The sequence below is a fragment of the Leptodactylus fuscus genome, chromosome 11, assembly GCF_031893055.1.
Source record: "Leptodactylus fuscus isolate aLepFus1 chromosome 11, aLepFus1.hap2, whole genome shotgun sequence".
Taxonomy (NCBI): domain Eukaryota; kingdom Metazoa; phylum Chordata; class Amphibia; order Anura; family Leptodactylidae; genus Leptodactylus; species Leptodactylus fuscus.
In genome coordinates this window covers 62,907,247-62,929,254 of record NC_134275.1, presented here as the reverse complement: position 1 = coordinate 62,929,254, position 22,008 = coordinate 62,907,247, and the positions used below count along the sequence as shown (strand labels likewise).

Genomic DNA, 22,008 nt, shown 5'->3' with positions numbered 1-22,008 from the left:
TAGGAAATAAGGTGCATTCCCTTTAAAACAACATTCCCTAGAACCGCGTTGTGCTGCTTCTGTGTTGTTCCTCCTAGAAATATTAGGATACATACCAGTTAGGATTGCTGCTGTCAGTGACTCCTATCCATGCACACAGAGACATCATTGTTGTGCTTCATTAGTTATGGCGAATTGTCCTTAACCCACTTATGTCCGTCATATTGAATAAATAAGACAACTGAGTGTTATTGCTCATAACTTTATTATAAGAGTATGATGGGAGTTCTGATCCTTGATACTTCCCAAAGTCCTGGAGAAGGAGAGTGAAGCTGTACAAGTAATACCTTCTGGTGTTAGGTGAGCATGACTGTCCGCCCCCCTCTTCTTGCCGGCGTGTACTGTCCTTTAATCTTGAGCGTAGAAAAACGTTCATTCAGTGTGACATTAGTCTGGAAAATCCACAAAATCACATCAGCGTTCTCTTTCTTACTGTGCAACCATGAAATGCGAATGTTCAAGCAAAACCATCAATAAAACGTATCATAAAATGTAAGAAATGTACTCCAAAAACCTGGACAACCCAACACCATTTCCCCTCGTGACCCTTATCTAGACCCCGGCCAGTGCCCTGTTCTGCACTGAATAAGGCAGGGGCGTAAGTTGAGAGGGTGCAGTCACACGGGGCCCAGGAGCCTTAGGGGGCCCATAAGCACTGGCATCGGTATTGAGATTGCAGCTTCCATCTGGCCCATAAGCCAAGGAGACCCACAGATTACCCTAACCTAAGGTGGATTAAACTCCTTAGTACCCGTAACCATCACTATCAAGAATTCACTGTAGGGATGAGGTAGGGGGCCCCGGACAAAACATTGCACCGGGGCCCACAAGACTTTAGTTAAGTCACTGGATGAAAAACAACTACCCTGAAACAGCCGTCTGTGGATAGGAATCTCTTCCTTTTGCTGGAGTTATTCTGGCTTGGCTATTACTCCCAGATTATGCCCTTAGGTTTTGTTGAAAACCAGGTATGAATCTATAGAGCGCAAATTCCTCTTTTACCAATGAGGTCTTATCTCCATACTTCATGCCCTGGTAGGTTATACAAATAAGGGTTGTAAGTTAAAGTTACATACTTGCTATCCACAGGGGTTTGATCCATGGGGTCAAAACCTGAGACCCCCAACAATCACAACACCAGAGATTCTGAGTACCCCATATAATTGGATCAGTATGTTGTGAATGAGCATTGCCATTCCACTCAGGTCTATGGGGCTGCCAGAGATAACATTCAGCTTCTCTTTGGCAATTTGACATGAATGGACCAGCCTAGCACATGCCCAGACTACTACTCGAATCATAGGAGGAACACGGGAATATCCTGTTCTTGGTGTGGTCCCGGCAGTCCCTATTCTGTGATAACTTGTAAATACTGGAATACCCCTTTAATATTTGTTGCTCAATACTGAATCTGTTAGACCTTCACCACCAATAAACTGGATCTAGCAGAACCAGAAAATCCTCCGTATACTGTACATTCGGTAACACCATATAACTCACATGATTGGCCATAGCCCGGAAGTTGAATCTCAGAGGAACTCCTTTCGGAGGGGGGCCTTTGGGTTGCCCTTCTGTTTTTCTAAATCTTCCTACCGGTCGTTTCATTACTGGTTTTTTGGTTCTGTGATACGGAGAAAAGACAAGATCATTCATTTCTTATAGAAAAGATCGGCTCCAACGGCAGAATTTTTATAGTGGAATCGGCTACAAAACTTCTGCCTCTCATTCATTTCAATGAATGAAAAAAAATCAGCTAGAGTAAAAAATAACTTCAGGCTGATTCCATCCAAACCTCCCATTGAAGTGAATGAGAGTGGGAAATTTTTCTGTCGTTGGTAGGAAGATTTACATAGAGGACTATGCAAGTTCCTGCTGAAAAATCTAACATGTGAACTTACCCTAACGGTAAGTTCACACGAGGTTTTTTGGTCCGGAATCTGAGGCGAAGGCACTGCACCGGCATCCAGTCGTGCACTCAGCTCCGGATTAGGCCCAATGAATGGGCCTAGTTTGGAGGCGGATGTCGTGAGGTGTTTCGGCCTGAAGAATGAGCATGTCCGTTCTTTTTTCCAGGAGCCGGAACAAACAGCTCCCGGAAAAAAAGACGTGACCGGCTCCCATTGATTTCAATGGGAGCCATCTTTTTGGTCAGGATTTTGAGGCAGATACGGCCTCAAAATCCTGACCAAAAAACCCCATGTGAACTTACCTTTATAGTAAGCACTACATAAGATGCTGAAAGCTTTACTTACTGAGGAGCAAAACTTGCTTTAGGGTTCGGGACTGAAACAGTTAAGGTGTTTCCAAATCCGTCAGTGTTTTGCCACCTGGTGAAGAAGAAGACATTCATTACAAGCGCCAAATAACTTTACTGACCATAAACTCAGGACAGATTTGTCCAAGCAAGATTATATTAGAGGGCCCCTCAGTCAAAATTGTTAGGCCAAGATCCCTCTTTACCACAACTGCCCCCCATTTACAGGTGAAAAAATCCCCCTTTATTGGGCCCCACACAGTATAATGCTCCACTGAATATTGCTCCCTTTTATTCCCATATATTTCCCCACAGTATATTTTTCCAGACATATAATACTGCCCCCTTTTTTTGACACCCACACATAATATTGTTCCTTTTTTGGCCCCATGTGTAATATTGCCCCCTTTTTTGGCCCCATGCAGTGACATGGTAGACCGCTACCTATTAGATTCCAATAAGTAGCAACCAATATTTTGCTCATCCATCCCTTCTCCTGTCCAGGAGCCCTACGCGTTACGTCCTGACTGATCTCAATGTTATGTCTTGATGTTCTTCAGTGTCGGGATATATTGTGCAGTGCCCCCTGTAGATTGAAGCAGAGACAAACCAGGAAAGGAGCAGGGATGGGTGATTAAAATATTGGTTGGTACTAATAGGTAGAGGTCAATTGAAAGTATTTTATAATGTAACTTGCGTAGCTTGCATTATGGACAAATCCGCCCTTACATCAGCTAATAATATTAATGACCTTCTTGCATTCGTTGGTCTCTTCCCACGATTCATAGTGACTTGTTGTGTCAACTGGAAATGACAAAGAAAGTAGAACATTAAATATATTAACTTTATTTTAATTTTTTACATTTTTTTATGTAGATTGTGAGCCCCATATAGGAGATCACAATGTACATTTTCCCCTATCAGTATGTCTTTGTAGTATGGGATGAAATCCACACAAACACGGGGAGAACATACAAACTCCTTGCAGATGTTTTGTCCTTGGCAGGATTCAAACCCAGTACTCCAGCGCTTCAACATTTGTTCATAGATGTTTCATACCAGAAGGAGCTTCCCAAACTGGACATCCCCTTTAAGGATGTTGCTCAACCATTCTTCTCTTGCTTAATCCATATATATTCTTTACTAGAGGGAGGACCCGGCTTCGCACGGGTATATTACATTTTATGTTTGTGTAGTGGCCCCATAAGAATTGTCCAATTTTGCACTGGTGTATTTTGTATGCTGTTTGTGTGTATGTCCATAAGCGTCATGCGATTATGTGTATCTCATTTTGGATGTCAGTGAAAAACCTGTGATCAGTTGTTATGGATACCTGGAGTAAAGCTGTATCTAATCCTTCCCCGTGTAGTACTGTGTTTAGATGCAAGTATCCAATCCTTGTTGGTGTGGTACTGTGTGCAGATGCACATATCTAATCCTCCCCGTGTGGTATTGTGTGAAGAGGCGCGTATCTAATCCTCCAGTAAGTGAAACTGTGTGCAGACGCGCATATCTAATGACTCTGGCGTGCGGTACCGTGTGCAGATGCGCGTATCTAATACTCTGGCATGTGGTACTGTGTGCAGATGCACGTATCTAAACCTCCCCTGTGGTATTGTGTGAAAAGGCGCGTATCTAATCCTACGGCATGTGGAACTGTGTGTAGACGTGGGTATCTAATCCTACGGCATGTGGTACTGTGTGCAGACGTGCGTATCTAATCCTACGGAATTTGGTACTGTGTGCAGACGCGCTTATCTTATCCTCTGGCGTGTGGTACTGTGTGCAGACACACGTATTTAATCCTCCCCCGTGTGGTACTGTGTGAAGAGGCGCGTATCTAATCCTACGGCGTGTGGAATTGTGTGAAGAGGCGCGTATCTAATCCTACGGCGTGTGGAACTGTGTGTAGACGTGTATCTAATCCTACGGCGTGTGGAACTGTGTGTAGACGTGTATCTAATCCTACGGCATGTGGTACTGTGTGTAGACGCGCGTATCTAATCCTAAGGCATGTGGTACTGTGTGTAGACGCACGTATCTAATCCTACGGCATATGGTACTGTGTGCAGACGCGTGTATCTAATCCTATGGCGTGTACAACTGTGTGAAGACACATGTATCTAATCCTCCCCTGTGTGGTATTGTGTGAAGAGGCGCGTATCTAATCCTACGGCATGTGGAACTGTGTGTAGAGGCGTGTATCCAATTACCCGGCATGTGGTACTGTGTGCGCATATCTAATCCTATGGCATGTGAACTGTGTGTAGACGCGCGTATCTAATCCTCCCCCGTGTGGTACTGTGTGTAAACACGCGTATCTAATCCTCCCCTGTGTGATACTGTGTGCTGAGACGCATATCTAATTCTCTGGCTTGTGGTACTGTGTGCAGAGACACGTATCTAATCCTCCAAAGTGTGGTATTGTGTGAAGAGGCGCGTATCTAATCCTCTGGCGTGTGGAACTATGATTAGACGCGCGTATCTAATCCTACTGCATATGGTACTGTCTGCAGACGCGTGTATCTAATCCTATGGCGTGTACAACTGTGTGCAGACGCGCGTATCTAATCCTCTGGAATGTGGAGCTGTGTGTAGACGCGTGTATCTAATCCTATGGCATGTGGTACTCTGTGCAGACGCGTGTATCTAATCCTATGGCGTGTACAAATGTGTGCAGACGCACGTATCTAATGCTCTGGAGTGTGGAACTGTGTGTAGACGCCTGTATCTAATCCTTCGGCATGTGGAACCGTGTGCAGACGCGTGTATCAAATCCTTCAGTGTGTGGAACTGTGTGCAGAAATGCGTATTTAATCCTCTGGTGTGTGGGACTGTGTGGAGACCCGTGTATCTAATCCTCTGGCGTGTGATACTGTGTGCTGATCTGTGTATCTAATCCTCTGGAGTGTGGAACTGTGTGTAGACGCCTGTATCTAATGCTTCGGCATGTGGAACCGTGTGCAGGCGCACGTATCTAATCCTATGGCATGTGGTACTGTGTGCAGAAGTGCGTATTTAATCCTCTGGTGTGTGGGACTGTGTGCAGACCCATGTATCTAATCCTATGGCGTGTACAACTATGTGAAGACACGTGTATCTAATCCTCCCCTGTATGGTATTGTGTGAAGAGGTGCGTATCTAATCCTAAGGCGTGTGGAACTGTGTGTAGACGCGCGTATCCAATCCCCCGGCATGTGGTACTGTGTGCAGATGCACGTATCTAATCCTGTGGCATGTGGTACTGTGTGTAGACGCGCGTATCTAATCCTCCCCCGTGTGGTACTGTGTGCAGACGTGCATATCTAATCCTTTGGCGTGTGGAGCTATGTGTAGACGCGCGTATCTAATCCTACTGCATGTGGTACTGTGTGCAGACGTGTGTATCTAATCCTATGGCATGTACAACTGTGTGCAGATGCGTGTATCTAATCCTCTGGAATGTGGAACTGTGTGCAGACGCGCATATCTAATCCTCTGGAATGTGGAACTGTGTGCAGACGCGTGTATCTAATCCTATGGCGTGTACAAATGTGTGCAGATGCACGTATCTAATCCTCTGGAGTGTGGAACTGTGTGTAGACGCCTGTATCTAATCCTTTGGCATGTGAAACCGTGTGCAAATGCACATATCAAATCCTTCAGTGTGTGGAACTGTGTGCAGAAATGCGTATTTAATCCTCTGGTGTGTGGGACTGTGTGCAGACCCGTGTATCTAATCCTCTGGCATGTGATACTGTGTGCTGATCTGTGTATCTAATCCTCTGATGCGTGTATCTCAGTTTGGATATCAGTGTTGTATTGTGCATGTGGAGTGACCGTGTGTATTGCAGTTGGAATATGAGTGAAAGACTTGCAGGTTTGTATTGGCTAAGGGGGGGGGCACTGTATTTGGAATGCTGTATCTCAGCAACGGTACGTCCGAGCGAGTTGGAGTCTTGTCTTAAACCTTCCCGGATACCTGAAGTATCTCTGTACCAAATTTGGTGAAGATCGGTCCAGTCGTTTGGTTCGCATTAGAGTACAGACAGACAGACGGACGGACGGACGGACGGACGGACAGACAGACAGACAGACAGACAGACAGACAGACAGACAGACAAGAATTCATTTTTATAAGATAGGGAGATATGTAGTCTACACTACTGGTTTTATGGAAAATGTGCAAATCTGTTTTCCAGGATGTAATTAGGAAAACGATGCCTCTGTTTGCTGCCCTCTAGGAACAGCCCCGTTAATATAATACATGGCTTTTTTCAATAAGCCTAATAACATAATGTGGGGATTATTGCCAAACTAGTATTTCTATTCCAAAAGGAACAGATTCCCAACTGTGGACAGCGCTGTTTCGTTCTGTTGGATCTCTTCAGCACAGCGTAGGGATACTAATTTGGCAGAGTGAGGGGATAATCGTACACATCAGGGAGAGTGTGTGCCTACATAGGCAGTAGGGAGACTTAAAAGTCATTCCTGCTTCCTCCGCTAGGGATTCTGGGTAAAAAATATGCAAATCTATTCTCCAGGCTGTAATTAGGAGAACAGTGCACTCCGTATGCCACCCTCTAGAGGGCAGCATTCTTAACATCATGCATGACTCCGTTAAAAAGTTTACTATCATGATGCAGATTTAATTGCCAAATTAGTATTTCTATTCCAAAAGGAACAGATTCCCAGCTATGGACAGCGCTGTTTTGGTCTATTGTGCCTCCTCAGTATAGCGTAGGGATACTGATTTGGCAGAGTGAGAGACTATAGACTAGGGTCAGGGGATAATCGTACACATTAGGGAGACTGTGTGCCTACATAGCTTTGCATATTTTTTACCTAGTTTGGCAGAGTGAGAGACAATAGACCAGGATTAGGGGATAATCACACTCCTTAGGGAGTGGGCACCTTTATAGGCGTATGGAGACTTACAAGCCATTTTCGATTCACTAGAGGATTATGGGAAAAATATGCAAATCTGTTTTCCAGGGTGTAATTAGGAAAACAGTGCCTCTGTTTGCTTCTCTCTAGGGACTACTGGTTTTGGCTTACGAACGTTGATGCAAACCCCTGACATGTGAATAAGGCCTTATGTGGCACTGTAGCAATTGGGTGCAAGGACCCAGGTGTGACTGCAACCTCTGCACTTCCTCTAGGTATGTCCTCTCCCAAGGCGCCTTCCTTTCATGTATTTCTACTAGTCTTAGCTATAGGGCATACTTTGAAAGTTTATCTTGGAGGTTGTTTATCTTGGCTGATAACAGGATTACAGTAGATAGAGAATATGTCAGTAATAAAGTGTAAGTGTTGGCCATACACATTAGCTTGGCTGACAGCTATCTCGCCTGTCTGATCCTACATGTCTGAGAGCAAAAGGATAGGGCAGTAGAAATACCTGAAGTCCCCCAATCTCAGATGGTCAGCCAAACCCATGAAAACTGGCGGGTCTAACAGATACAGTAATGCTTCTGGTCAGCTTAAACCTGTCAAGTTGTGTTAAATATTATATATTTACAATATTCTCTAGCAGACATGGGGTTAACACTCTACTGACATCATAGTCTTATATTCTGGGGACATGGGTGCGGTTAGAGTAGACCATTTTAGAAATCTCCTTACATAGCTACAAGATGGAAGGTAACACCCACTCTCATGAATATAAATGAGTAAGAAATACACATGTCTGGGTCTGTCTTTGGGAAGACCAGGGGAAGACCAGGAGGTCTGTCTTTGGGAACACCAGGGTTGGTGGTCCAGGCAGATGGACATCCATGGACGTCGTAACCAGCCCAAGTCCACCAACCAGATGACAAGCATGAACCAAGCTGTAACTACAAGATATCCAGATGATTTAACTTCTCTGAAGATGTAAGCTATTGACAATTGACTGATATTTGTGTTATTTGGACATTTTCCCTGTTCCTGTGTTTTCCTTCAAGATATTAATAAACCTCTACACTGATTTATAACAAGCTGACTTCTTCCTATTGTGGATAAGGCCTACAACACGTGACACAAGTCTATCCCACAATTTCAAGGCCAGGTACGGATATTTAACAGTGGACACAAGTCTCACCGGCAAATACAAGATATTTAACAAGTTGAAACCAGCAACATGTCCTTTAGTGTCACCTATAGACATTTAGCAGTGCCATCTTTACCCCCTGAAAAAAAACCTTTATACCTACCTAGAGATGAATCCGATGAACCACATCAAACCCATCTCTAGTGCTCCTGGTACCTGTGTGACTCTTCAGTGAAGTCAGGGATGTACAACGCGCTTCACTGCGCATGCGCCCTAAGTCTTTAACATGTGCGCTGAAGTTAAGGTGTGTACCTCTGGCTTTACTGAAAAACTGACTTGGCACCGGGAGCACAGGTGTAGGGTAAGTATACATGTACTTTATTTTTATCGTGGGCACGGGTGGCATTAAAAGAGGGCTATTTGGGACACTAAACCACCAGGTCCATAAGCAATTGTGAGCAGTTTAGTGACAAATGGCCATGACATGTTCACTTTAAAGAGAGGAATTTATTACACCACAATTACTAAATAAGCCAAATGTTTGCCCACTACATTAGTTTGGTCTGTTCACTTACTCTTCTATTTGGGATGACTGTATTTGTTCTTTGCTGGCTTTGCCCGTCTCTCATTTGCGGTCTTCTATTCTGCGCGTTAATTGTGCTGCAATACAAAATATAGCAATTAAAAGGACTGCTTGGTTCCAGTAACAGCGCCACTCATGTCTAAGGGCTTTGCCCGATACTGCAGCTCAGTACCTGTAAATGTGATAAACTGTAATACCAGGCACAGCCTGTGGACAGGAGTGGAGCTGTTCCTGAAAAAGCAGAACTAAAGCCATTTGTCAATTATTGTGGAAGGTTTTACCAATGGCTTTCACCTTTTATAAAGGAAAGGTTCTAAGTTGCAGGAGAACCTTGTGGATTCCTGGAGATGTGCCTCAGCAAAATCCACCTGATTTCCTGTTTTGTTTTGTTTTTCTGCAGCTTTTCAGGAAATAAAGGCTGCTAAAATTCTATAATGCCCACAGCCTAAGGATCCATAGGCCATCCATGGCGGGAACTGGATAACCCCTTTAAAGTGAGTCTGTCACCAGAAACCAGCATGAGGGTCCATTCACAATAGAGGAGTTTGGTGTGGAATTTCAGCGCTGAAAAAAAAAGCCTCCCATTGACTTCATTGGGTTCCTTTTTCTGCTAGTGGAAGTCAATGGGAGGCTTTTTTTCTCAGCACTGAAATTCCACACCAAATTCCTCACCATTTTCCTCCGTGTGAATGGACCCTAACAAACCCAGCCCAGTGGATAGATTTAGGCTAGAGTTCTCCTGGTTGTTTTCCCTTATGAATTGTTTCTCTTTTGTCAATATGCAAATGAGCTCTCTCTTTGGAGTAATGAGGGTTTGCTGCTCCAAAGAACCATTTGCATGTGGACAAAAAAAATCGATATCTTGGCAATGCTGTTGGATATGTGTGACCCTCATCTATCTTTCTACAGGGCTGCATTGATATATCTGATGATAGACTGACGCCCCATGTGGCGGAAACAGCTTTTTTTATTGCAGATATTTCTGCATTTTTTTGTGCCATATCCTGGGGCCTTAGCTTTAGGGTAAGTTCACAGGGGGGGTTTTGGACCGGAACCTGAGGCAGAGGCCAAAAATACGGGTCGCTGCAACTGGATGCCGGTGCAATGCACCAGCATCCACTCACGCACTCCGCTCCGGATTTGACCCAAATGAATGGGCCTAGTCAGGAGGGAGTGTCTGCAAGGTGGATGTTGCGAATCCGCCTGAAAGAATGAGCACCTCTCTTCTTTTTTATTTCAATGGGAGTCGTCTTTTGGATCAGGATTTTGAGGCGGACACGGCTTCAAAATCCTGACCGAAAAACCATGTATGAACTTACCCTTAAAGTGCATTTGTATCTCAAGTATAAATGTACACGCAATTTCGAAATGACGCTCAAACCATCTTCTCTTACCTCCGCGTTAAAGACTGCACAGGAATACTTGCCACTCTGTACTTCTTTGCGTTTCTTTGGACCTTTTGAGTTTGGGTATTTGCCATTTTCGGGGAACTCTGTAAAAAGACTTCATTTTAAGTGAGGACTATTGGGGTAGATTTACCAGAATTCTGCCTTAATTTGTGCCAAAAACTGCCCTACATAGTATTCACCACATTCATTATGGATTTTAGGCGCTTTTTACAACTTGCCCAATGAAGGGTGAGACTTGAATACGAGAAGATAAGGACTTCTTTTTACAGCTGCACTATTGGAAGGAATCAAATGTCCAGAAGGTGTTTGGTGTGAATTCTGCCTCCAACAAATAGTTACCTTTGTGGTCAGATTCGGCCTCTTAAGCGGACTCACATTACTGAGTGAAGCAGCCGCTCTCCGCCTTGTAATGGGACCGAGCGCATTGTTCCTGACAGTCACACCGGGATACCTTTGTTGCTTGAAGCCAGGTTTAGGTCTGCCAAGCCCTAGGGAACAAAACAACATCATTAACCAAAAGCCCCAAAATGTGCTAATGCAAGCGAAAAAAGCCTAAAAATGTCTTAGAATGGTATAAAGGTTAACCCTTACCTTGCTGATTTCTTGGAGGGTTCCTAAAATACCTCTTATTTTGGAAGTTTCCTCTTTTTATTCTACCATTCTGAACGGTCTGATGGAAGATGGACTGGGCGCCTGACTCTTCCTTTTGAAGTTTTATGATGTCATCTGCAAAGGAAATCAAGTTCAAAGGTCAACGGAGAGATTAAAAGGAACCTGTCACATGAAAAAGGCCGTACAATCTGTAGACAATATGTCATAGAGCAGGTGGAGCTGAGCAGATTGATGTATGGGTTTGCAGGAATAGATTCAGTATAACCTGTCATTTATCCATTGAAATCTCTGCGCGTTTTATGTTGACAAGTCTGGTAGGCGGAGCTATCAGTGATTGACAGCCTCCGCCCCATTGACTGTACATACCGAGGTAGCACGGGGTTCAGTGCTCCCTCTATACTGGTCATACTGGAAAGGAAAGAGTTAAAGGTGTTTTTTTAGATTACAGATATCGGTGAACTATTCTTAGGATATCTATCAATGTCGGACCTGTGGGGATTGGATGCCCAGCACCCCCACTGATCAGTTATTCTCAGCAGGTCTCAGTAGCACAGCTCCATTCTCTAGTGGCCAAATCGGGTTACTGCAGCTCAAATATTCTCTATCTAACTCATATTTAATCATATTTCCTAAGCATAGACTATTTATGATCCAGAAAACCCTTAAGGCCCTACGTAGTGAGCCACAACCAAGGAATGAGCGGTTTTTAAATCGTAACTTTTCCATAGCAGATTTTTTTCTGCAATGTGTGGACGAGATTAGCCAAAATCCCATCTACTTTGCAGGTACTGCAGAACGCAGCGTTTGTTTGCCACAGCAGAATCGCTGAATTTTTGCAACGTAGGGCCCTAGTCAATGCAACAATAACAGCCTACTGACATCTACTGTATATCTGTCTGCAGGGAAAGGTAGCAGTGAAAAGTTAGAGAAAACAAAAAGTGCCCGGTGTTTTAGGGTCAAAAGGCCTCTTAGTCATGCCATGACTAAGAGGCCTTTTGACCTCGAAACGCTTCAACGTTTTTTAACTGCTATGGGCACTTTTTGTTTTCTCTAACTTTTCACTTTATGGATTTTTCGTTGTATAAACTGTATTGTTCTTAATGAGCCATTAAAAGTTAAATTTTAAACGAGCCTGGAGGACTGCGGATCAACTTGATTTACATATATTTCTATCTGGAACATGCTTCTTCTGGTCCAGAGGAACATAAGATCGCGCGCCCTTATGGTGAGTTGCAGTGATATCTTCTTTATATACGACAAAGGTAGCAGTGGATCATGGACCGACCTGATACAGGATCAGGCCGAAAAACAGCACTCACCCAGACAGTATCCAAATATCTTCTTTAATGATATTAAAACATGGCACAACGCGTTTCGGACTCGTGATGGTACTTTATCAAGTCCAGGCCAGTGATTGTGCACTTGATAAAGGACCATCAAGAGTCCGAAATGCAATGTGCCATGTTTTAATATCATTAAAGAAGATATTTGGATACTGTCCGGGTGAGTACTGTTCTTCGGCCTGATCCTTTATCATGATCCACTGCTACACTTCACGTTCTTGTAACGTTCCTCCAGCTGCTGCCCTACACACTTCCAATGTCCTGCCTAGGATCCACTTGTGTTTAAGGCTCTGTTGGGTTTTGTGACTTCATCACAAGCCATCCAGGTGAGCAGACAATTGTCTTTCCATTACCTCTGCTCAACTACCTAGTCATACATGAGGATCGGTTCAGTATCTCCTCTTTTGCCTTGCAGGGAAAGATGTCTTTTTAACTCTATAATTTCCAGTCAGCAGCTTAGAGGGAAAAATAATGGAGGCATATGTACTGGGGCGTCCAGCGTCTAAGGAAATTGGTGGGCTTCCACTATTGTACTAGTTTGGGATAGACTTCTAGAGGTGGATTGGAGGGTTCCTGTCACTAGTCCTGCCCTAATATTTCAGGCCTGGTTCCCATCTACGCATGGGGACCCCCAGAGCGGAAACCTAATACGCATAAAAAAGCAGTTACTTTAGGAAACCAGCAGACCCCATAAACTATAATGGGGTCTGTGTGGTTTCCGTTCGGTTTTTGTACAAAAAATGCTGCTTGCAGGACTATTCTCTCCGTATTTTTCATGCGGCGAGGGGAACAGAATGGCCCGAACACAGATGTGAACAACATACAAATAAAAATCAATGTGAATAAGAAAAAACTTTATAAAATACTGTTTAGATTAGATAAAAGGACAGGTATGTTTGATGTCTATGGTGGTTTCGTATAGTAACATCTTACTTGTTACATCCACACTGCTTATGATACTGTATACACCGAGGAGGAACGTATAGACGGCAGTATCTCCTCCAGCCGCGCAGACAGGACTCCCTTCTGATAGTCTTTCATCTGCACTGTCATTCTTAATAATAATGTGGGAGGGGGAGTTCTTTGAAGCCATTGAATGCATAATAGATACATGTCCCTGTTACTTTCTCCATCAAGAAGACAGTATTGCAATTAGTTGTGTGAGATGACAGGATTCTGCCGAAAATGTCCAGCAAGTGAAAGTCGATGCAGATTTTCCTTTCAGCAACTGTTCCTGTCAGACAATCCGGGTGTCACAGTGAGTGGGGGGATGGGGGGCTCAGCTGCTGCTTCTTACAAGTTTCTGAGTGGTGTCATCTTTATGATCCAGTCCCAATGACACTTAACCCTAGAATGGCGAATAGATCCCACAATGTACTGTATGGTAGGATGGAGTCCTGCCCTGGTTGTACCATTGCTCAGCCTATATTGGATATTTACTTGCCTACATTCATCCAACGTGGGAAAGGGATGTGTCATATTATTGTAATGGCCGCAATGATTGTCACTTTACATTAGTCCTATGTAGAGGACCAAGTCAGGTGGATGGGTGGGTGATCTGGGGTATAACAGTCCATGGGGTCTCATCTTCCCCTCGTTTGGTGGCCGGTGGACACATATTGGGCAGCGATCTCCACAGTCGACTCCTCTCCAACTCCGGGAGATTGTCAACCTTGAAGTCTCCATTCACATGGGGCACTTGTGGACCCAGTTCTGATAGTCATTGGGAAGACTAGGCAGTTGAATCCCTAGTGGTCAGACACTTATGCTTACGCCTTTGAGGAAAACCCTTTCAAGTCCTATAAGTTACAAGGTGGATCCGCCATGAATTGAACTTGTTTAGTAACACCCCCACCCCCAGATGCCAAGTCTAGATCAAGAACTCTTTGTCATGTTCCTTTAACCATTTCTGACAAACATCTGCATTATCGTGTCTACAGAGGCCGCTGCCATTAGAGAATAACACTGCCAGAATGGGGTGTACTTGGTGTGCATGCGCCCCAGGGTTTCCCTGCAGAACATTGCCCACTCTCCTGACTTCTTCCTATGGTTCACCGTAATGCCATTTTTCTCCCAGGTTAGCAACGCCTACCCCACTGTCCACATGATGTAAAAGATGATGTGGTTTAGCAGACCGGCCACCTTCTTTCATGATCCAGTTCTACTGCTCACGTGTACACTTTTTCAGCGCTGGAAGGGTTACTACGCGTTTGGAACCGATCTATATCAATAAGCCGTGTGAGCCTGTTACCATATTAACCACTGCAAACCAGTAACAACCCACGAGACCTGCCATTTTGGAGATCTGACTCAATCCTCTAGTCTTCGCAACCTTCCTCCACCAGGAGCAATTCACTGTTAAGATAAAGCCATGGCCACAGTCAGGGAAGACGAGGATCCAAAAATGATTCTGCACAATAGGAACGAGACCTTCACCACATTCATGTTTAATAGGCTGGAAATATCCCTAAAGGGGCTTTACTAAGTGCCGAGCAATGGCATCCCCCGTATAATAATAATACCCCCAGTGCCTCTTATCTATCTTCAGAGTAATGCCCCTGTATACTGAAGGCCGGGCCCATTAGTCTGACTATTCTATCTATTATTCAGCCATCGCCGCCCTGCTTGCCTTTGTAAATGTATATTCCCAGATCTCCGCCTTACTCTGCATTCTTAGAAATTGAAATTGTGCCTCAAGGGTGAATCTAGTCTGAAGTGTATTATCCGGCACAAAAGATTTGTGAAGTGGCTAGACAGTGTCAGAGCGTCTGAGCAAGAAGTAATGCTACATGACAGCAGAAACAAACGCACGCGCCCAGTGTTCATGTGTCATGTACGGGTAAGGGCTGGAGTAATTATATATCGAGAAGATGATATAACAGGAACTATGGACATGGGATATTTAATCTGTCTATACATATTGCAGCACACAGAATAGGATATAAGTGATGGTATACAGGGGTCCCACCTGCAGGACCCCCACCAATTATGAGAATGGGTGAGTGCCCCATTTTGAATGAAGAAATGGTTTAGAATGCAGAGAACCCGGATGGTATATTATATTACCAGCATTTCTCAGAATGAATCTGGTCCGGAGATCAGGACTTCCAACATGAGAGTCATCTATGGCAGGAGTCAATGCAACTCCACTGTATTGTATATTAAATGGGCAGTAACATAACTATCGTCTCGTGGGCCCTGCAATCTTTTGTCCGGGGCTCCCTACCTCATCCCTACAGTGAATTCTTGATAGTGATGGGTACGGGTGCTAAGGGGTTTAGCCTTAGCACCTGTACACCCTTAGCAATCTTAGTGAGGTTAGGGTAATCTGTGGGTCTCCTTGGTTTATGGGTCAGATGGAAGCTGCAATCTCAATACTGATGCCAGTGCTTATGGGCCCCCCTAAGGCTCCTGGGCCCTGGTGTGACTGCCCCCTCTGCAACCCCTCAAATTACGCCCAGAAGAGTCACAGGGAGACAGGATCTCCTTGAATTAGAGTCATCTATGATGGTAAGAGCCATTGACTGCTCCACTTCAGCCCCACTGTCCTGTAAAGTATATAGCCTGGGATAGTAGCGCTGCGGTGAGACATGGACTCCCTGCATGAGAGTGATCTATGGCACTACGGCAACATTCATGTGTCAACTGCGACTCCATTTATCTGGGGGACATGAGACCCTATTTCCACGATCAGTTTGGGTCCTACCCAGTGGATAGGGAATAACTTGTAATGACCAAAACACCCCTTTAAGCTTCATCATAATATGACAAATCTGTAAAAAACACAAAAACATTTTTGCAGAAGGACCTGTGTTTTACAAGCATGCAGGTCCTTAAAGATCCCTCTGCATTGTTTTTCCTGCACCACAACAAATAAGCGCTGTGTGAACCCAGCCTGAAACACTTGCTGGATTAGTTTACTGCACCGTACTGTGGAAAAAGCAGCTCCGCTAGATAGGATTGTCAGATAAAGATGTGGAACAGATGTCAGGGATTCCATAATTAGCAAATATGGGATTTACACTCCAAGCTGGGAAATGATGCCTTACAAATAAGACCACAGGCTGGGTTTACATTATGCTTTTTTACTTTGGGCTGGGTTCACACAGGGCTTGTTTAATCAATTACTGCATGTTTTTTAATTGCAGTAATCACTAGCACATTTTCCTTTGCATCTAAACCAGAGGTTTTCAATTCGATTACCATTAGCTCAGAGATGAAATGCAAAGTAACACACGCTACTCGCTACAGCAACTAAAGACTACATCAAGTTCTTAATAAAAAAAAAGCAATGTGTGAACCCGTCCTAAGGGTCCTTTGGCCCGATGATATTTAATACCACTAGAAAACCGACAGTGCACTGAATTCATCACACTATCAGCTTTCCCAGCATGTGCCAGCATGTGCCATGGGCCCCACGAGACATAAGACGCTGCAGGAAAAATCGCGGCGTTATACAGTGCAAGCAAAGGGGATGGGATTCATGCAAATCCCATGCCCACTTTGCGGAAGAAATCGCAGCGCGGACTCGCTGCGATTTGCAAAGCCGTTGCGGCTTTGCAAATTGCAGCACGTCAATTATATCTACAGAAACGTCGACGGCTTTCCTGTAGATACAATGTTAAGAGAAAGTCCGCAGAGGAAAACTCTGTGAATTTCCTCTTAAAAGCGCTGCGGAAAGAGCCGCAATGCGATCAGGCAGCGTTTCTTCCCGCAGCGTTTTAGTGCTGTGGATACGGCCCCCGAGGCCTTAGCCTTTAAAGGGATTATCCAGCTTTTAAAAATGTATGTCCAGTTCATAAGATATGCTGTGATAACCTATGCGCTCCCAATAAGGCCTCAGCAATGTCAGACCGTGCAGTTGAGACACTACAAAATAAATCTAGGGCCTCTGTACATGTCAGGGAGCCATCCTGAGCCATCCTACAGACTTCATAGTGCTACAGAGAGGTGGCCAGACAGGGAGCTACTGCGCATATCAGTTAAGACGTCTCTGCCATCATATAGTACGATATCTTTGCTTTTCGGTGATACCAGGAACAGCAGTTACATATGGAGCCCAATAGACTCCAAGGACTATAATGGGGTCTGACGACTTTCCGTTGTTTAAACTGAAAATGGCGGATGAAAAAGCAGTGTATTCTGGACTTTTACGGCCACTGATTTCAGAAGGACATTGCCACAGTCTCCTATGCCTGTCTTCACGGATCCCACATACATTTGAGTGTACTGAGGGATCCGCAAAAACGGGTAAAAACAGGATAAGCCTTATATGTTTATGGTCCATGAAATAGACCATCAAAATATCGGTCATGTGAAAAGCCCCCCTCACATACAGTGAATGTATATATGAATAATGACTATAGCTGTGCGACAGCCACTAAAAAAATGACTGTCGTGTGAATACAGACTTATGCTAGGTTCACACTAGCGCCCGGAGTCCGTTCTCAGCTTTCCGTCTTCTGCATGCAGAAGATGGAAAGCTGTCAGACCGGGTCTGGCTGTGTGTGCTGGTGAGCGTTTTATGCTCTCCGCCGCGAAACCGTTTTTTTAAAACCGGACACAGAGTACTGCATGTCCGACTCTGTGTCCGATTTAAAAAAAAACGGTTTCGCGGCGGAGAGCATAAAACGCTCACCGGCGCTCATGGCCGGACATCTTTCAAACCCATTCAAATGAATGGGTATAAAAGAGTCATGCAGGTTTACATCTCCTGCTCAGTTTTGTTCAGGAAACGGAAACCTGCATGAACGGAGACCGGGTGCAGATGTGAACGAGCCCTTAGGCCACAGAAACCGCTAGAAAAGTACTGCACAAACAAATTTTTTTTATCGTCAATGGGGTCCACCAGTGTCCATGGGTAACCACTGTTTTAGCAGTCCAGCTCTCCATTGTCCGGGTCCCCTGGCAGACCCGAATGGCAGAGCCTGGCACAGATGTGAACCTAGCCTTGTAGCCTTGTGTTGCACTATCCTATGCACCGCATAGGACGATTCTGATTCCTTTGTGGATCTTACAGTATATAGACTATATTTAGGTATCCGGATCTGACTTGCTGCTCCTTTCATTGCCATCCAGACAGCTGACACATTGTAACAAGTATAATATATTTTACAACCCAACACATGTACCTGTAAATAATATATCAAAGCCGCTCAGCTCTTTGAAGATGCATAAATATATGCTGTAGTTCTAGAAGGCATTACTAAACAGAACACGACATATACAAAGCTCCCTGTTCAGACTTGAAGGTTTATTCATACAGTTTACTTTGATCAAAATGAAAATATTGAATAAGTAAAAGGAAAGATATTGGGGCAGATGTATTGTGCCTTGCAGGGTCGTTTTCTGGCATACCAGGTGTAAAAATTCTGAAATTTTTTGTGCAAATCAGGTTTTTGGGAAAAATTTGTGGCTTCTTTTTCTGCATCGCAGGGGGTGGGGGCAGCAGTCACATTTATTATCATTTACACCTGAAGTCTGGAATACATGGTGTGGGAAATGTACACCAATCATGACAAGGTGCATATTTTCGTCTAGGCACGTGACTCGCCACTTACGCTAGGTCCCAAAAAACGGAAACCTAATTTGCTTAAAAAGTGGATCCCATAGACTATAATGGAGTCCGCCAGATTTTTACCTGAACAACGTAGAGAGTGTGGATAATATTAAATCTCATTCACATTGTAATATGCTGCATAGGGTTGAGCGATAGGGATTGGGAAAAATCTGATCCCGATCGGTGATTGAGCAAATTTTACGTCAGGATACACACGTGCTTGCATGGTAGGAAGAAAGCTGATGCAAAGATGGCCTCCTGCTCCCTGGCTTCCACACAACCATGTATCACACAGTTGTCTATTTATCCATGGTGAATGCAGCAGGAGAAATGAGCGGCTGGACTAAGCTTCATCCAACAACATCAGCCAAATGCTAGATTTAGAGAAGCTCATCCTAGGGCAGTGATGGTGAACCTTTTAGAGACTGAGTGCCCAAACTGCAACCCAAAACCCAGTAATTTATCAGAACGTGCCAACATGGCAATTTAACCTTACCAGTACATTTTGCTCCACAGTGGTCCACACACAGTACAATCTGCTTCAGAGTGGCCCCCACACAGTGCAATCTGCTCCACAGTGACCACACAGTACAATCTGCTCCACCATGACCCCCACACAGTACAATCTGCACCACAGCAGCCCCCACACAGTACATTCTGCTCCACAGTGGGCCCCATACAGTACAATTTGCTGTACAGTGGCCCCACACACAGTCCAATCTGCTCCACAGTGGCCCCCACACAGTACCATCTGCTCCACAGTGGACCCCGCACAGTACAATTTGCTCCACAGTGGCCCCACACACACAGTACAATCTGCTCCACAGTGGCCCCCACACAGTACCATCTGCTCCACAGTGGTCCCCACACAGTACAATCTGCTCCACAGTGGCCCCCACACAGTACCATCTGCTCCACAGTAGTCCCCACACAGTACATTCTGCTCTACAGTGGGCCCCATACAGTACAATTTGCTGTACAGTGGCCCCACACACAGTCCAATCTGCTCCACAGTGGCCCCCACACAGTACCATCTGCTCCACAGTGGACCCCGCACAGTACAATTTGCTCCACAGTGGCCCCACACACACAGTACAAGCTGCTCCACAGTGGCCCCCACACAGTACCATCTGCTCCACAGTGGTCCCCACACAGTACCATCTGCTCCACAGTGGTCCCCACACAGTCCAATCTGCTCCACAGTGGCCCCCACACAGTATAATCTGTTCTACAGATGGGTGCCCACAGAGAGGTCTCTGAGAGCCACCTCTGGCACCTGTACCATAGGTTCGCCATCATGGCCCTAGGGTGATGAATTATCACAACCTGTACACCAAGATAAGGGAGAAAAGAGACAGCATGGCCGCCTATGATTGCAAGCTGTGGTACATAGGCCTATGAGTAGTCAATGGTCTTGGATATATTAGTCTGTGTTGACTCATATCTGGCTAAAAATAACCTCTGGTATCACCGCTGGGCACTGCCAAGGAAAGATCCTCATACTGTGCCCAAACTATCTGTTTAGTCACCGCTGTACTGAATACTACAGGATATACCACAACTAATGTAGGACACTCCTAGGTGCGCAGTCCGGTGTACTGTGACGCTGATCCAGGACGGAGGGCTACCCTACTTCATCTCGTGGGCGGATCTCAGAGGGATTTAGGGGTGTATAATCTACAGCGCCCAACGAAACCCAAACGGCAGATTAGATGCCCATCAATATTAGATCATCAAAGGTCCAACATCCAGCACTTCTGCTGGTCTGCTTCCATTTCAGGTGTCAGTGATGTCACATTCATGGTCACTTGGCCTGTTTGCAGCTCAGGCCCATTCAAGTACATGGAACTGAGTTGCAATACCAAACACAGCCACTATATAATGTACGGTGCTGTGCTTGGTGCGCAGTGATGAAGTTGCAGGGTTCTTCAGTCCGATGATTGAAGAGGTACCAGGGTGTCAGACCCCCCACCAATATTATATTAGACTAAGTCATCAATATGTTACGCTAGGATCCCACTAGCCTATCTAACGGACCAGAACAATGGAGAGGTGAAACGCTACACATACGGAGTCCGACAAAACCCATTAACTAAAATGGGATCCACTGGGTGTCCATTCCTTTAGACTGAAAAAGTTGAACTTGCAGGATTTATTCATCCAGTGATTTTGGGAGCACACTGCGGCGGAGATTCCAATGTAGGTGTGAACGTAGACGTAGTCCAAGAAAACTGCTTTAGGCTGAGGCCTCATGTTGCAGAAACACAGTTTTTCTTGTTGCAGATTTGCTGCGTTTTTTTCAAGGGGGCCAAAGTCAGGAGTGGACTAAACAGAAGGGAAACATCTAACGCTAAGTTTACAGGCGGACCCAAAAAACGGAAACCCTATCTGCTTAAAAAGGGATAAGCCATGGTTAGCGGTTAGCCACAGACCCCATAGACTATAATGGGGTCCGCCGGCTTTACCCCTGGTTTCTACCTGAACTCAGCAGAAAGTAATGTCCTGCTTGCAGGACTGTTCTCTCCAAATTTTAGGCAGAATGGGGGACAGAATCTCCGGATACTAGTGTGAACATGGCATAGGAGCTTCCTTTATATTTCCACCTACTGACTTTAGCTTGAAAATGAACTAAAATATGAAACAAAAAAGCTGCATTTCCACAGCGTGTGGCCGTAGTCTATGGCATAGTAATATCACTCAGGTTATTCATGTTATATCCATGACCAGTCTGACAGGGTCGTATAAATAGACCAATATATTGTTAGAAGTGGCGTATAAATGTCCAGTCTGCATATATATATATATATATATATATATATATATATATATATATATATGGACAGTGACTATCCCTATATAACACTACAGTACATTATACCACTCAGAGCACATGTACTCCATAAATAACACTGGTGGTAACAGCTGAGGACTCGTCACAGTGTAGCACTACTAGTCCCAGCTAGTCCCAGTACCTACCCAAGGACATGTCAATTTTCTTATTCTCCTCCTGGACCTCAGCTTCAGACTGACTCTCATCCACCTCCATGGCTGCCCGGGGAGCTCCCTGTACTCAGGCACAATGGCCACCGGCTAGGACAGGGTGCTGGGGCTGAGCGTGCCCTCTCCCGGCTGGAGCGCATGTCCTGGCCCCATGCCATCTGCTCAGGATGCCAAATAGGGACATGGAGCAGCTACTATA

The 22,008-nt window shown here is 44.9% G+C and overlaps 1 protein-coding gene across 1 annotated transcript; it reads right to left on the bottom strand.

Annotated features, from left to right (window-relative positions):
* Positions 1 to 227: 227 nt before the first annotated feature.
* Positions 228 to 21,945, bottom strand: LOC142185298 (UAP56-interacting factor-like). Its single transcript, XM_075260636.1, has 9 exons — positions 21,786 to 21,945; positions 10,887 to 11,021; positions 10,635 to 10,783; positions 10,281 to 10,378; positions 8,879 to 8,963; positions 3,045 to 3,097; positions 2,292 to 2,366; positions 1,540 to 1,660; positions 228 to 431 (listed from the first exon to the last, which is right to left on the bottom strand). The coding sequence occupies exons 1-9, from the start codon at positions 21,853 to 21,855 to the stop codon at positions 336 to 338; spliced, it is 882 nt and encodes a 293-aa protein (XP_075116737.1). The 5' UTR covers positions 21,856 to 21,945; the 3' UTR covers positions 228 to 335.
* Positions 21,946 to 22,008: the final 63 nt, after the last annotated feature.

Coding starts and splice junctions, on each gene's coding strand:
- LOC142185298 (XM_075260636.1), bottom strand. CDS start 21,855: ATGGAGGTGGATGAGAGTCAGTCTGAAGCTGAGGTCCAGGAGGAGAAT. Junction 11,022..21,785: donor GAAAATTGACATGTCCTTGG/GTAGGTACTGGG, acceptor TTTCCTTTGCAG/ATGACATCATAAAACTTCAA. Junction 3,098..8,878: donor CAGTCATCCCAAATAGAAGA/GTAAGTGAACAG, acceptor TGTCATTTCCAG/TTGACACAACAAGTCACTAT.